Source organism: Ascaphus truei, chromosome 8 (assembly GCF_040206685.1).
Source record: "Ascaphus truei isolate aAscTru1 chromosome 8, aAscTru1.hap1, whole genome shotgun sequence".
NCBI lineage: Eukaryota > Metazoa > Chordata > Amphibia > Anura > Ascaphidae > Ascaphus > Ascaphus truei.
This window is the reverse complement of record NC_134490.1, coordinates 14,088,712-14,105,551: the sequence shown is the minus strand read 5'-3', so window position 1 is coordinate 14,105,551 and position 16,840 is coordinate 14,088,712. Positions and strand designations below refer to the sequence as shown.

Genomic DNA, 16,840 nt, shown 5'->3' with positions numbered 1-16,840 from the left:
TTTGGAAGGGGGAGACACCTTCTTCCAGGCGGCTGCCACCGCACATCTAGCTGCGGTGAGAATGAAGGAGACTAATTTGCCTGTTGGTCGATCCAGCGCTTCTAAGGGTCTGGCCAGTAGGTCGGTCAGCGGGTCAATGGGTATTGTGAGGTCTGTGACCTCTTTTATTAAATTTTGTATAGTTTCCCAATACTTCTGAATTTCCGGACAAGTCCACCAGATGTGGGCCATGTCCCCCTTTTGACCGCAGCCTCTCCAGCATAGATCGGAAGCCATAGGGTAGATTTGATTTATTCGAACTGGGGTAAGATACCAGCGAAACAGTGTTTTGTATATATTTTCTTTGATTGTGGTACATATAGAAGTTCCTGAGGCATTTTCCCAAATACTTTCCCAGTCCTCTCGGTCTATATCTATTTCCAATTATGCTGCCCAATGTAGCATATAGTCGTGTGTGTAGGGGCTTCTATGGCCCTCTCCAGTTCTGCACAAATTTGCGATATAAGACCTTTCTGGTGGGCTGTTTCACGGCAGAGCCGCTCGAAGCCAGTGAGAGGGGGAAATTCCAACGTTGGGGTTAAAGTTTGAATAAAATGTCGAATTTGTAGGTACTTGAATACATTCAGCCCTACTATTTCGTATTTAGATTGTAAGTTTTGGTAACTCAGGAGCTCCCCGAAGCTCAAGAGGTCGGCAACCGCTCTAATATTTTTGGCTTTGAATTCGTCAAATTGTCTGGGCTCACAGCCAGGTGGGAATTTCGGGTTTTTATGAATTGGCGTAAGTTGGGAATGAGGTGTTGTGAGCTTAAATTTGAATTTGCATTTCGTCCAGGTCTCCCATGTGTGTCTCATCGGGCCTAGTTTAAATTTGTTATTCTGCATGTTCTCCCTGCTCAGGGACCAAAGGCAGGCCGGCAGTGAAGGCGTCCCGGCATATTGTGTTTCTATATCTAGCCAGCAGTGTTGGTTTGGGTTAGCGTTCCAGACTACCACCTGTCGCAGTTGGGCGGCCAGGTAGTATCTTGTGATGTCTGGGACTCCCAGTCCTACTCTCCCCCTTGAGGCCAAGAGAACTGTTCTGGAGACTCTTGTTTTTTTTCATTGCCAAATAAAGTGGAAGATTAGCTTTTGGATATTTTTCAATTCTGAGTCAGGGATGTGGACCGGGAGAGTCTGGAAGTAATACAGTAATCTAGGGAGTATATTCATTTTAACCGAGATCATTCTCCCAATCCATGATATCTGATATCCTCCCCATTTCTCTAAATCCTGTTTGATTTTTTGGAATAGGGTCCGATAATTATGTTGATATAAAGATTGGTAGGTCCTCGATATCTTATCTCCCAAGTATTTGATACAGGAGGAACTCCAACGGTAATTAAAGTTTAGTTTGAGGAGTTTCACCTCTGGCTCTGGCAGGCTTAAATTCAGGGCTTCTGATTTATCGTTGTTTATTTTATATCCTGAGATTTTTCCAAAATCCCGGAGTTCTTTTTGAAGGTTGGGTAGGGAGATTTGGGGTTTAGATAGTGTTAAAATGACATCTGCGAATAGGGATATTTTGTGCTGCCTGTGTCCAATTTCTATTCCCTGGATGTCTGTATTGAGTCGTATTGCCAATGCCAGTGGTTCTATCGTTAGCGCAAAGAGGAGAGGAGATAAGGGGCATCCCTGCCGAGTTCCATTTGTGATCTCGAATCTCTGGTTATTGCCCCGTGGTAGTTTTACTGTAGCTGACGGATTTTGGTATAATCTACGGACCCCCTCTAAGTATGCGTCTTTAAAGCCAAATTTGCGCATAGTCTGGTCCAGGAATTGCCAGTTTATTCTATCGAACGCCTTCTCTGCATCCAGGCTTAACAGTAGTGCTTTGGTGCCTGTGAGGTGGACATGATCAATAATATTAATTATCTTCCGGGTGTTGTCTGAGGCTTGCCTGCCCGCGACAAATCCTACTTGATCGATATTGATTAGCCTCGGTAAAATGGGATTTAATCTGTTTGCAAGTATTTTACTGTATAATTTGAGATCACTGTTGAGAAGGGAGATTGGACGATAGCTTCCACATTGCATCGGGTCTCTGCCTTCTTTATGTATAATAGCTAAGTTGGCCAGATACATTGTTGGGGGGATTTGGTTCCCTTCCATGAAGTAATTGAATGTTTTTAGGAGATGCGTGGATAGGGTAGGCAAGAATCTCTTATAGTAGACATTGGTGAAACCGTCAGGGCCAGGATACTTAGTGATCTTTAATGATTTGACCGCCTCTTCCAGTTCCTCTTTTGAGATCTCAGCGTTGAGGACTGTGTTTTCCTCCTCCGTTAATGTGGGGAGTTGGTTCTTCTTTCAGTTTTAAGTTTTCTCTTTTTAATCTTTAATTTTCTCTTTTTTCAGTCTCTGAATTCTTCAGGGCTTCTTTGCAGTCCTCCTTCCATTTACGCACATCTGCTTTGAGAATGACAATCTCCTGGCGTGAGACTTCCTTCTCTAGGTTGAGGGTCTGAAGCTCCTTCTGAGAGACTTTGAGAACTGTAGCAAGATTACCAATAGATTCTTTAGCAATGTCCAGCTCCTCAGTGAGACTGTGTAGTTCCTTTCTGGAAACTTCCAGGTCTGTGCGGCAGCTGTTGGTCTCATGATGTGAGGCATCAAGTACTATACGAAGAGTGTGAACCTCTTGCTGGAAGACTGTCATCTGCTTCAGTGCCTCCTCATACTTCCGCTGTAGCGTAGCCACCATTTTAACAGATTGGCTCTGCTTTTCATCCATGGCGGAGATAGTAGCCTTTGCAGTATCTAGCTCAGTCTTGAGATCCACCAATTCGGTCTTGGCCACAGAATAAATTGCGAGCACAGTCTTCTGTAGCTCAGCATTATTTTTTCTCTCTTTTCCTAATTCTTCACAGAGCAGATCACAGTCATGCCTGGCAATTTTCAGGGAGTCTTCAGGGCTGGTCAAGGGATCGTCACTCACTGGTTCCGGCTCCGCTTCCCTGGGATGATTAGTTGAGGGTTCCTCACTGTTGGCACCGGACAAACACTTCTTTGGGGTACACGACTTCTGCCTTGGGCCCTCTGGATATTCGGTTAACTGTGGGACGAATTCTCCATTTTCTCTAGGCTGCAGGGCAACTCGGTCCCCCTTTTCCTCTACAGGATCTGCGGACGTGTCTGTTCTTTCCACGGTAAGTGAAGAACTGCTTTTCTTTTTCTTCCTTTTTGTTTTGGATGACACCGTCCCTTCAGGGATAATGGGGTCTCCATCTTCATTTGAAGTTTTAGCAGCTTCATTATATACGCCAGGCTTTTCTTGCAGCTGCTTTAGCTGACAGAAATATTTCGTGATCCACTGCTCCAGCTCTGTCTCCTGCTGATCATATTCGTCATCAAAGGGAGCGGTCTTTTCTGTTCGTGCCGAGTTCAGGCACCCCCACCATTCTTGGGGTGTTTTGTTTGTGTGACTCGGTTCGGGTTCCCCGTAAGAATTGTCTTCCTCTTTATTGGACTGGAAGGGCCACTCTTCCGTGGGGTAGGGTTCATTACAGGAACGCTGCATCTTGTCCTCCATTTTTAGGCTATCAGGTGTAATTTTCTTCCGGACCTCAGGAGGCACTATTGCAGCTGTTGCCACTGTATTTGCTAGAACCCCCAATTGTGGTAGTCCTACAGATGGGCATATTTTCCTTGTAGAGGTCGTAGCTCTCACAGGCATCTCTGTAGACTTTTTCTTTCTTGGATAAGTTTTACAATATCAGCAGTACTGTGCATGCATTTTCTCTCATCAGGTATACAAGTTGTGCAGTTGCTAGGTAAAAAAGTCTATTTGCTTTACACCATTTTCTTGCAGGGTGCAATCTCCCCGCTTCAGCAACAGAATTTGGTTTTCTGCCTGAGTTCAGTAATTTTCAGTCTCATCTTTGGGTATTATGGCATTCACACTTCACACTTTGGGTGTCTGTTTTTGCTCCCAAGATATATATATAGGCAGACTTTTTTACTTGCAGAAAAAAAACATTCTTTGCAGTGGACTATTCCTTTCATTCCCGGCAGGGTGACTCAACATTCAGCAATTGGTTTTGAAAAACCTTTTACACAGTTCAGAAATCACTTTTTCCCCTATAGGGCAATTTTACACTCAGCATTTGTTTGCTAAAAATTCCCCTCCTTCAGCACAGTCTTGTATCAATTTTCACACTTTTCTGCGTATACTCCATTCACAGCTGGTAGCCCTATGCGGTGTGGCAACCTTTATTTGCAAAATCAGTACCCCTCATGGGTCACCATCTGTATTCACTGCTTCAGCTGAACTTTTGAAAACAACAAGCAAACAACAAATCCCTTTTCAAGGGCTGACTCACTTCTTGAACCCTGACTATGGCTGGAAGGCAAAACCCCTATTTCAATGACCGTATTACACTTTGTTATAGGCAATTAAAGGTTTACCTGCTTCAGCATTCTCTTGGGATTGGGGAAAAGAGTCCATCCGTGGTTTTTGTAAGTCTCAGTGCAGTATAAGTTTCAGTGGTGTGTACCCCTTTAACTCTGCCTCTGCTGCATGAGAGGTTTTTTTTTTTTTTCCCCCGAAGTTGTTTAGACTGTTTGTAGGCAAAAAGCATAACAAAAAATTTCACATAAAAACTCCGGTCCTTTTTAACTACAAAGACACCTCTTGTCCCACCTCGGACACCAAATGTAGACGGACGTTCACAGAGGTACACAATTGGAGTTGTTATAATGTGAAATTATAATAGGCTTTATTGTGCCTTTTCCTTTTCATCAGGAAATTATCCAAACACAGGGGGGAACAAAGCTTCCATTCACTTGGGAGTATTTCTAGTGAAATCCTTGCAATTAGTTCACATCTCCATTAGTTAAGCATTTTTCCCATCCCAAACACATAGCATGAAAATAATCAGATATAAGCAGCCTCTTAATAATGAAAGTCTTAACTGTTTATCAGCTGTAGAGTAAGCTTCTCTGCTCTCCTGGAACCGCACCCGTGCATGCACAGAAAAATATCAGCATCCAGGTTTAGAAGTCTTATTGGGTGTCTTGCAATCAGCTCTGCTGTGTGGCTGGCAGAACTCAAGACATTGTGGTGTCTCCAAAGGTCAGCTCTCAGTCAGAGCTAAAGAGTCACTTTCTGTCTCAAATGCAGGCTTTTTGTAAACAATCTAATCAGGCAGGTGATGTTTAGTAATTAACTACCACACTGCTAGATTAAAGGAACATTACTGAACAGGGATAAGTCCCCTGTTACAGGGTGCTGGTATCTCCCTTCTATTTTAAAGGTCTCATGCGAATAGGAAACCAGAAGGGATGATACTGCTTCTTAGGCCCAGGACATAGTGAAATCAGCGTCGCTGAGCCGCGCTGAACAGATGCACAAAGCCCCTGCATCTGTAATCAGCGCGACTATAGTTTCTCCCTCCGAATGCGTGCGGAGGCTGAGAAACTTCCCCGAGACAGGCAAGTTTGAAATTTGCCGCTCGGGGAAGCGGAGAACAGTCACGTGACCGCTCCCATCCAATGGGGCTGCAGCCGGTCCGGCATTGTAACTACAGAGCCACCAGACTAGACAGAGGCAGCACAGAGGTGTGTGTGTGTGTGTGTGTGTGTGTGTGTGTGTGTGTGTGTGTGTGTGTGTGTGTGTGTGTGTATTATACAATATTTTAAAAATTAAAAAAAAAAGACGTGAGAATAAATTACTTATTAACATTGTGCAACTTTGATAAATATATTCACACACAATGTTAATAAATAATTTATTCTCACATGTCTTTTTTTTTAATTTTTAAAATATTGTATAATACACACACACACACACGTTCCCCAGTGACACACAAACACACAGACCACTTCAAAGTGACACACACACACAGACCACTTCAAAGTGACACACACACACACACACTGACAGCTACCAAGTGACTCACACACACACACACACACTGACAGCTACCAAGTGACTCACACACACACACACACACACACACACACACTGACAGCTACCAAGTGACACACACACACACAGACACTGACAGCTACCAAGTGTCACACACACACAGTGATACCCGCCTCCCAAGCACGCTTGCTGTCTCCTCTGCCAGGACAGCAAAAAGCTCCTGGTAGAGCGAGCGGCAGCGAGCAGCAGCACCAAAGTGTTAACTATGTCCCAGGCCTTATTGACCTGCTGGACCTGTAAACAGATGTTTTCTGCGCCCAGCCAGAGCTGCTACTGGCAGCCCCTTCAGAAGTAAGTACCTAGGGGAGTGGGGATCCCCAGACCTGAACTCTGTTAGGTGCAGCTCCGGAAAATCCTAGAGGTAAAGCCACTTTAACTGTTTGACATGACAACAGTGTGAGTGAAGCTAGTTTGGGAAGCCAATATGAGGTGGAAAGAAAAAAAATCAAAGGACTTGCAAATGTTAAACATATGATTTACTTTCTATAATGTAAAATGTAATCTATTTACCGAACGCACACTCGCACAGGTACTGACCCAATAAGCCTTACCCAGTCTGAGCAAGAAACTACAGTATGTGGTAATAGGAGAACAAGAAAGTGTCTGTTTTGGTTAAAGCAAAGTTGAGTTTTTGACATGGCTCTAGAAGTAACCTCGATGGAATTTATGATGCACGTGTAAAAAATCCCCTGTGTCCATTTGCTGTAAAACTGTGGAATGCTAGGCAGTGGATTATCATGATTAAATGACGAGACACACAGTGATGCATTGAATATTGATGCATATTTTTGTATATAGTTTAAGATGATTGTAAGGGCTTATTTTTGATTGAAGATTGAATGTGCTACTTGGATAAAGATAACATCACGGGGTCGGTTGGTTTGAGTTTAAAGGGTTGCCAGAAAGTTTTGTTAACTTTCAATGTTTGGTTAACGCCAGTCCTCAAGACCCCCAAGAGGTCAGGTTTGCAGCGCACATGCACACAAGGCGAAACGCGTTAGTGGTACTGACGGACACCCCCTGTTGCTAAATTATTGACACTTTTTTATCTTCAAAGTACTTGATATGCCACACCTAATCGGGGTTTACCTCTCCTGGAAGCAATTATATCCACACCAGGGACATTCCGTGGATCATCTGGCTTGAGTATCTTTGCTCTTACATGGCCATTTAGGCTTCATTGTGATACTAGTTACTGGACTTTACATCCTTCTGTTCCCCATACAGGGGTTTAGCATTTCGGGACTAGAGCATTTAGCTACTCTATAGTCATTTTTTGTACTATTTGCATTGGGTATGTTTGCAACCTATAGATCTTTAGGAGATACTTAGTTTAGACATGTCTTTTTGTATCCACCATGCAAACATTTGCACTCATGCTTTACATTGTAATTTGTTTTATTTGAGGGCTTCTCATTTATGTGAGATTAGGTTCATTGTCGGCAGCATCACATTTGTTTCTGACGTTCATGGATATATGGTAACATTCCTGTAGATCAGCGGTGCGCAAACTGGGGGGTGCAAGACTTTTCAGGGGGGAAGTGCAGCGTTTACATAGGCCCCGCGCTGACAGTGCGAGGCCTCTGTAAACTTACCCGGCTCCGGTCACACGTCTCTGACTACACAACGTCAAATGACACCCGTTGCCATCGAGATATGACGTCAAATGACGCCGTGAGTCAAGTGACGTGATATCACATGACCCCACAGCGTCATTTGACGGAACATTAGAGGCTAGGGGGTGCGCGACTGAGGAGGAGAGAAGGTAGGGGGGACGCAGCGCAGGGAATTTGCTCACCGCTGATGTAGATGACCGGCCGGTCGTGATTACTCTGGGTACATTGTCCCTGGTGTGATCTGTCTATTTAGGTCCCTCAGTATTTTTTTCTGTATGTAGTTTTTATTATTGGTCGTTTTTTTTATTTTATTTTTTTTGCATTGATTTTTTTCGCATTGATTTTTTTCAGGAGGTTTTTCAGTCTGTTTCCATGTGTGTTATTTTAGTTTTATTTGTTAGATGTGTTTGATTAAAGTAATAAATAATTGTAGTCACATCCTTTTTGCATAATTTGAGTTATTTCTGAGTGCCTTCTTTGGGGACTTCTTTGCTCTTGGTCTTTTTTGATAATTATTCTGCCCTCTAGCACCGTCAGTCCTGGCTTTAATTTGCAGGGATTCTCTGGCTATAGACATTATTTTCAACGGAGTTCTGATTGCGGTGTGTGTGTGTGTGTGTGTGTGTGAATACACACACACTGTGATGTCTGCATCACGTCACAGTATTTTAGGTACTATATTAAGCCAGGAAACTCTGTACTTACACAGGGTTTATTTACAGGGGTTAAATAATACAATAACAGGCCCACCGTCCCTTTAAGGCAATACAGAACATAAAATAAACATCTACTCCTTCATAGGAGACTGACTAAACATGCAGCTCCAGCCCTCTCTAACAGGACCACCAGCAAAGCTGGTTATCAGCCCAAAACATGTACTAGTATAGGTAAACAATATATACAGTCTTTAGGCACCGCAATATAGAAAAGAGTTCTGATCTGTTCTGTGGAGCCTCGGCCCCATGAGAGTCTAGAGAATTCCTCCCAGGGCTCCAGGTAATTCCCTCGGGACCCTACAACAGCTTCAAGGTCCTGGACAGGACATCTTTGCTTCAGCACAGTCTCTTGTCCTTCCTTCATCCTGGGATTTACAACCCTGGCAGTCCCAACAGGCTCTGCGACCACCGTCCACAACTTCACCTTGCTGGGGAGAACTCTGTTTCTCTCACCCCTTCTATGAGGAAAAGCATTCTCTCTGTGTGCAGCTCTGTCTGTCTTTTACACTCCTGCTCACTCAGGAGACCAGGCTGATTAGCTGCACCTGTGGCTAGCTTCCCCAGGGGAAATTAACTGTTGGTATGCTGGAAACCTATACTAGCTGCACTATTCCAGCACCTAGAGATAGTGATTGTGTCACAATACACACACCTACCTACCTTGTTTTTAAAGGATAGCACATGCAGTACTTTATATGGATTTAACAACATAATCATGCATCAATTAGTTTGTTAATTAGAAATAACATTGGGACAAGGTTTTAATTCTCAGATTTCACTCTTTGAGCTGTATACCCTAATCCGTTTTATCTAGATAAAAAAATGTTTTATTGCTGGATATAATTATTTGTATATAATTAAAAATAAGAGATCAGGTCAATGGTGAACTGTAGATACATGCCTTTTATTGTACCAATTGATTACTCATAAACCTATCTGCTGTTCATTACTCATACACTGTGTAATCAATACTATAGTATTGTACTTGTCGCTTTTTATTTCTGAAGGTCATCTTATATATCCAACATGTGAATTGTAGTATGTTGGCATATGTGGCTTTTCATTTAGTATGTTCTAGATGCAGATAGCTTTTGTAAAACCCTGTTTATCTAGAAGATACAGTACCATGGTGTATTTACTCATGCGGTGGAAACAAAAGTTTAAAAATGTATTTAGATGATTGAAATTGAACAAAATAGATTTTAAATGTCATAATACTAATTGTATTATTTCTTCCCTGCTTAGATTAAAGCAACTTCAAAGGACCAATGCACCTATCAGCTCATGGAAGAAAAAATCCAGGTTCGAGCCTCTCTAGGTTCCAAGCTACCACAATTTGGTGGACCCAAACCTCTGGGAAGCTTTCTGCAGCGTACAACAAATGGCACACATGCTAGTTTATCAGGGAAATCCAACATCACTAGTGGAGAAAGCAAGCACAGTGACCTTGATCGGACAGCAGCATTTTCTCTGAACTGGAGAAAATTAAAATATCAGCAAAGTGACCAAAATGCTAGAGACCCTACAAGTTCTACTGTTGAAAAAGTACATGATGTTAAAAGATATTCCCAGTCCCATGTAGCAGGTGACAAAGATGTACCCAGATTAGAAGTAACATCAAAAACTGGAAAACAACACGATATGTTGGTGTCACAGAAAGATGACCTAAATGAAAACCTTCTGTCTGAACTGTCTAATTCAACTAAATTCATTAAAGCTACACACTTGGGAAGGACTTCCTATTCTGGTCTCAATGGCTCTAAAACACAGGTCAATGGTTTTTTCACCAACAGGCCCTCAACAGGTTTGCAGAGGCCCAGAGCTAATTCTGCTACAGCTAGAAACTGTTCAAATAAAGTTTTGGCACAACCCACTGACAACGTGAAGTCCTTTTCCTATGTGAGGAGGTCTCAAAGCTTTTCACATTCCATTCAGAATACTTTGCATCCATCTGCACCCCTCAGCAGATCACATTCTTTTAACCGAGAAGTGGAGCTTACAAGGCCATATGAAACACAACATGTATCCATCAGAACCACTCCAGCTCCAAAGCAGAGTCTTCTGTCCAGAAGTGCAAGGCAATGTGCGATACCCAATGGTAATGAGGCACATATTAAGACTGGTTCAACAAGGATATACTCTGGAGTGCCTGCCTCTGGTTTCAGGAAGCCTAGTTTATCAAATGGATCTGTAGTAACCATTCCTTTGGGATACAAAATGAGCCGTCCGCCTTTATTGAAACCAAGCAGACCACAATTTCCAAGGGAGATGATCATTGATGGTACAAACAGTACTTCAGTTGTTTCCTCAATAATGGAGAAAACTGAACCCATGTTAAGGAGAACAGGTGGAACAGATGACCAAAAAGAGGCTGAAGAAAAAGTCAGGAACATTGGTAATTATGTTCTCTGTGACAACCTAGAAAAACAAGACTTTAAAGATGGGTATTATGGTGACGATGTTGATGAACTATCCATATCTTCATTGTCTTCTTCTGATAAGAATGATCTGAGTGAAGATTTCAGTGATGATTTCATAGATTTGGAAGATGGAAATAAAACAGTTATTGCAGTAGAACCGGAGGAAAGTACAACAGAAAAAGAATCGGCTGAACAATCATTGGGTTCTTTACAAGACAGCCAAAAATGTATCACTAAAACCGATGACTGGATGGATATGAACATAACAGGTAAATGTATTACGATTTGTATGGCATTCAAAATGTTTCTTGTATTTTTTTTTTTTTAGTTAGCAGGAGATTTATAGAGGGCTATAATGATCTTGAGTTCTGACTGGTATTGCTTCTTTGGTAGTAACAGCCTGAAGCACTGTCCCTATGGGAATGAACGGGAGCAGTCAATCAAATAAGTGTATTCTAGAATAATTGAACGCTCCAAGGTTTTGGACTCCATCTACACACACAAAATGTATAAAATAATAGATGTTCTCTTTTATTCTTTTCCTGTTCATCTGTAATAACAAAAAAAAGTTTTCTGATTGTAGTCTCTGAACTATAGCTAGCTTTTCCTTTTTTAGTTTTCAATGATGCATTTATTGAAATGTATTCTATCTATTCAACAATCCACGCAGTATAGAGGGATATTAGGCATTTTTCATAAGATACAATAGGTAACCATAAGATTATGCAAAATACCAAAGAAGTTCTGATCATGCTGCGTGGAAGAGAATGCAGGTTCAGACAGTTATGTGAACGGCATATGAAACAACTGGAATTGGTGACTTCAGGGAATAGATATTGCAAGTCATACTGACAGACATATCTACAAGTCAACCACCTCATAAAATTGATGGGGAAGAAAGTAGGTTCAAAGACTAGTAAGACCTATAGTACACCTTTAAAGGTGTATTATTCCCCCCCCCCCACTTAATTCAATACAGTATGTGCGTCAATGCACTCTGCACTCTGACAAGTGATTAGCTAAGTTGCCGATCGATCCGTTCTCCTGTAATCACTGAAGATTCGGCTCAGGGGTTCTTTATATCACTGTTAGGGCAGCAGAAGATTACGCAAGATGTAAAGTTCTGTGTGGAAGATCATGTGTCCAGGCAGTCACTAGATAGAATTGGTGCACTGCTGGAGAGGGGGCAGGGCTCGAGACAGAGCCTGTCTCAGAAGAGGAAGGAGATGTGACTTTGTAAATGCTTGTTATATTAGAATACGTTAAAAATGTCTTTAAAAAAAATATATATTTTTTTTTTAAAATGCTACAAGTTTTTTTCTCTCGTAGTACAGAACTGATTTATTAAAAAAAACGTCTGGAGAGTGGATGGTCAGGCAGCTGGGTCGGGCTGGAGAGGTTAGAGTAGTCTTGATACTTGCCAAGGTCAGAGATAGAAGCCGTAGAATGGTCGGAGTCCGGTAGCCGTGGTCAGTGGTTGGACCCAGTAGAAACATAGAAGTCTGTAAATCGTGGTCAGGATTGGAGGGATGCGGAGGGATGCGGAAGGTCAGAGGACAGCCGAGATCGGTAAGACAGAAGTGTGGAGTCCAATGGTCAAGCATCTCCCACTCTCAGGGGAACTTGCTTGCTTGCAGTTTGATTGTGACAAATCTAATACAGAGTGCTTTTCCTGGTAATGTACAGGTTAATAAGAGCTTCAATCAGACTTAGAACTATGCAACTAATTTTGACAGATTTATTATAAATCATTCTTCCTGGTAATGCTATTAAGGTTATTAAGAATTTATATTAGCGTTAGGGAACCTTGAGATGTGGTCTGCCGTGTAGGGGCTCATGGGCTACACTTTGGCCAAAGAGTTAAACTAAAAGATCATTTTATTAAAAGATATATTTAGGCACTGTACCGTGTATAAGTTTCATTGGATGTAGCACTGAGCTCTGTCTGTGTTTCATGTTCTGTCTCTGGTTTTAAATATATATTGCCATGCTCAGTAGCACTCCTCTGTGACACACATATATATGAGTGTGTATATGTTGTGGTTATTTTGGGGGTTCAAAATGAGCTTGTGGGTGTCCTGTATGTTTTACCTATATGGGAGAGCAGGACCAATGAGAGAGAGGGGAGTAGAGGTGCGGCCTCAGCGGAGGCAAGCATAGGTGGAGTGGTGCAGGAGACAGGTGGGCGTGATGAAAGTAGTTGATGCGCAGCTGGGGAGCGGTGCACATGCGTCATGTGTGTGCGACGCTGAAGTGCGCCATAAGCGGGGGTCGGAGCTTGACTCGGCGATTTCAACAAAGCGCCTCCGTGAGCGCGCGCTGTAGGGACAGCGGGGTTGCGCGAGGCAGCAGGTAAGGAGGGAGTGCGCCGCGGAGGACCCCTCCCCGATTCCTTACAATTTCTGAACCACACCATTGGGAAATATGATGGGGTCTGAGAGCCCTGGGATGCTGGTTAGGGGCGCGCTCCCAGAGGGAGAGACGATGTGGGAGTGTTTGGTGTAAAATGTGGTGTTTACCAAAAAGTTGTATAACTTGTAATGTGATTGTTTGTAAAAAAAAAAAAAAAAAAAAAATTTAACAAATGGTTGTTCACCCCCCTCTTGTTATTTTTGTTCCCCCCCCTATTTATCTGTGAAAACTAATACAATTTTAAGTTTAAAAAAATAAAAACACGTAGGATATTGCTTGAACTGCAGCTTTAAGACCCATCTTAAAACGCCCTCCCTATCGAAGCATATGAGTAGCTCTGTGGCTAGTACTTTACACCTCATACAGCACATCGACTGTGGCCCCTTGGAGACGCACTTACCAGAAACCTTCCTACTGTGTCAGTAGAGTTCTTCTTACTTACCCATTAGATTGTGACCTCTTCCGGGCAGGGACTCCTTTGCCGAAGTGTCACTTTTATGTTTTAGGCGCACATCTCCAAGGTGTGTTTTTTTTTTTTTTTTTCCATTTTTTTTTTTAAATGACATTCAATGCTTTATTGCTAACGGAGACACACCTCCCACCTACACCAATAATTGTACCATACCATGCAGGAATCAAACACATGACCCTTCATACACTAGTAGGGATTCTCTGCAACACTGCACCATAGGATTGGTGCGATGTCATATACTCTATTATCAAACTTAACTTGTACTGCACAGAACTGCCTTTCAGTAATGTGTACTACAAGTTGCGTTTTATAATAGAGTAAATTACATCACACCAATCGTGTGTGTGTGTGTGTGTGTGTGTGTGTGTGTGTGTGTGTGTTTCCCCGTTAGCAAAAAAGCATTGAATGTTAATAAAAAAATAAAATAACCTTGGAGATGTGCGCCACGCACGTGGATGCAGCCTGATGAAGCGAGGAGAGAGCTGAAGATGCCGGGTAAATCCTCGTGCGGCAACCATTTCGCTAAAAAAAAATAAAAAAATATTGGAGATGTTTTTAAATCAGGAGCCACGCTCAGACTGCGTTATAAGCGGATCGCGCTATAACAAGGTTGACCTGTACTGTGAAAGAGAAAAAAAGAAACCAATCCCAGATAAACAAAAGTTAAAAGTTTGGTTAATGATTGAATGAGGTACTATAGAACAAATTGTGTCTCCTACAGGAGGAGGCAGAAACATAATCTGTTTTTGATTCTTGATGAGGTACCAAAGTCACCAATAAGTCCATAATGATGTCGCCAAAGGGATCCAGAGCTAAAAATCATGATTATATTGTCATTGAGGTAGTTATGCAAGACTTTTCTCTGTACAAGAAACCCAGTTGTCCCATTTAAGTATTTATTGAGACCGGTTAAATGAATTGCCTAAAAATATTTCCTATGTAACCATGGTGATAGCAACATGAATTTAATGCAATTGTTAATACATTTTCTGCTGCCAGCAAAATTGTCAAGGCGGCTCTTTACTTGGTGATGGCTTTTCTAAATATATTGGTTCTTTATTGACCATACATATGTAATTTACCCCAATTATATTATGAATATATCATAAGCATAATTAGATTGTAAGATCTTCGGAGCAGGGACTCCTCTTCCGAAATGTTACTTTTATGTCTGAATTATGTCTTATTCCCATGACCTATTATTTGTTGTTTATGAATGTCACGTGAATTACTACTGTGACGCGCTATGTACATTAATGGCGCTATATAAATAAAGACAGACACAATATAATCAATTAATAGTAAACACTACAAAAGAAAAGTGGTGCCTATAGGCATTTTTAGTTCTGTTTCAATCACACAAGTTATGGTGGGTAAAAATATGACAAAATCCCTCCACTGTACAGTGTTCAGCAAATACAAATACCACTTGTGAGCACATTCACATGTCTCAGGCAGGTCTGCATTATGCCTTTATCTCTTGGTATACAATGCTTCCACTGCAGCCCGGGATTCTGGGAAATGACATGCAAATGAGTACTGTCACGTTTTGCTGATTATCCATTTTAAGCTTATGCATGCTGCATTTACACATTTTCAGTACAGCCTGGGTCAGAGAAGTGCATAGCCAGTAAAACCTGCCCGCAAACAGCTGCTTTAACCTTTTGGGTTATATTAGTGTGAGATGGTTATACTGTCTGTGCAATAGAAGCTGGGATAGGTTTCAGGTCGTGCTGAAAGCTGTGTAATACAGCAGGCATAAGCTTATTTGTATTAGAAATTTGGTGTCTAAGAAGGGATATGATAACTATGTACAAATATATTCGGGGACAATAGAAGGAGCTTTCAAAAGAACTATTGCTTACAAGGGCGGGACAAACATGGGGTCATCCCTTAGGCTAGGTCCCCGGTGCCCGCTACTACTCGCGCTATGGCGTGCGCTGCAGGGACAAGAACCGCCCCTCAATGGGGCCAGGGCCACTACCTGCCTTGGCCGCCGCGTTGCGTGAGCAGATTTGTCTGAAGACGGGAAAGTTATGTTCAGGACTTGTGACGGAGTGCTGGCCATGCCCCCCGGCAGTTCAGCCAATGAGGGCAAACCTGCCTGGTGACCTCAGGGTCACGTCCCCGTCTCTCCTCCTGCAGCCCAACACAGACCAAGGATCACAGCTGTACGCGCCGGAAGGCGCCCGTGCAGCGCCGACACCTGGGCCTCAGCCTTAAGGTTGGAGGAAAGGAGATTTCACAAGCAATAAATGAAACAATTCTAAGGGCAGCTGAAATTTGGAATTCATTACCCAGGGAGACTGTGATGGCAGATATAATTGATCTCTTCGAAAAATGGTTGGATATCTTTTTAGAAAGGATAGGTATGCAGGGATATACCAAATAAGTAAACATGGGAATTATGCTGATCCAGGGAGAAACCTGATTGCGAATATTGGAGTTATTTTTCTCCTTTTGAGACATCATTGGATGATACATAGGGGTTTTTTGTTTGCCTTCTTAAGGATCAAAATATACAAATATAGGATAAGTATCTGTCTACATTTTAGAATAGGTTGGACATATGTCTGTTTTTCAACCTCTTCTATTATGTTCCTATGTAATAATGTATTCTAAATCTGTATCAAATGTACACAAATCCTAATAATAGAAGTTCTTTGATAAAATCTTTTATTTTTTCATGTAGAACACTTTCAAAACTTTAGGGTTGTATTATGTGCGAGGCCGTACTATATTCGGGCGAATGTGGTATATTGTCTTCTCCAAAGAGTTTTATATGTTGCAACCTCTAATTCCAGTCCTCATGGTTCAAAATAATGAATGTGAGCACTTCGTACAGTGCAGAGAACAGCTTCTCTGGGAGTGCTCACAGGAAGGATAATTTCCCACTCTCTGCAGCATTTCAATCACTTAAGCGAGTGTGAGATGGACTGCTGATTTGAACTTTAAATACATTGAGAATTAGTCTCAAATTCTGTATCTTAAAGTTAATTACATAAAATTGACATATGGCAGTTGTAATTGGCAAGCCTTTCCTATCGGCAAACACATTTTTGAGTTAATCATTGTTTGAGTTGAGTGATTGACAGAACCAGGTTGAATTATGTTGGATGCATTATGTATGCTTCTTACCTACTCAAGCAATTTATGTTAATGTTTGATATTTTGTCTTTCTTTAACCCTATTGTACTGCGCTATGGAAGATGTTGGTACGTTATAAATACATTATAA

General features: G+C 41.9%; 1 protein-coding gene across 6 annotated transcripts in view; it reads left to right on the top strand.

Moving 5' to 3' along the window:
* Nucleotides 1-16,840, top strand: part of CCSER2 (coiled-coil serine rich protein 2) — a 122,612-nt gene that overhangs the window by 19,420 nt on the left and 86,352 nt on the right. For all 6 annotated transcript variants that reach the window (XM_075610570.1, XM_075610569.1, XM_075610568.1 and 3 more), the window contains exon 2: nucleotides 9,545-10,988. In XM_075610570.1, the coding sequence (XP_075466685.1) occupies nucleotides 9,584-10,988 (1,405 nt within the window). In that variant the 5' untranslated portion in view covers nucleotides 9,545-9,583. The remainder of the gene's footprint in view (nucleotides 1-9,544; nucleotides 10,989-16,840) is intronic.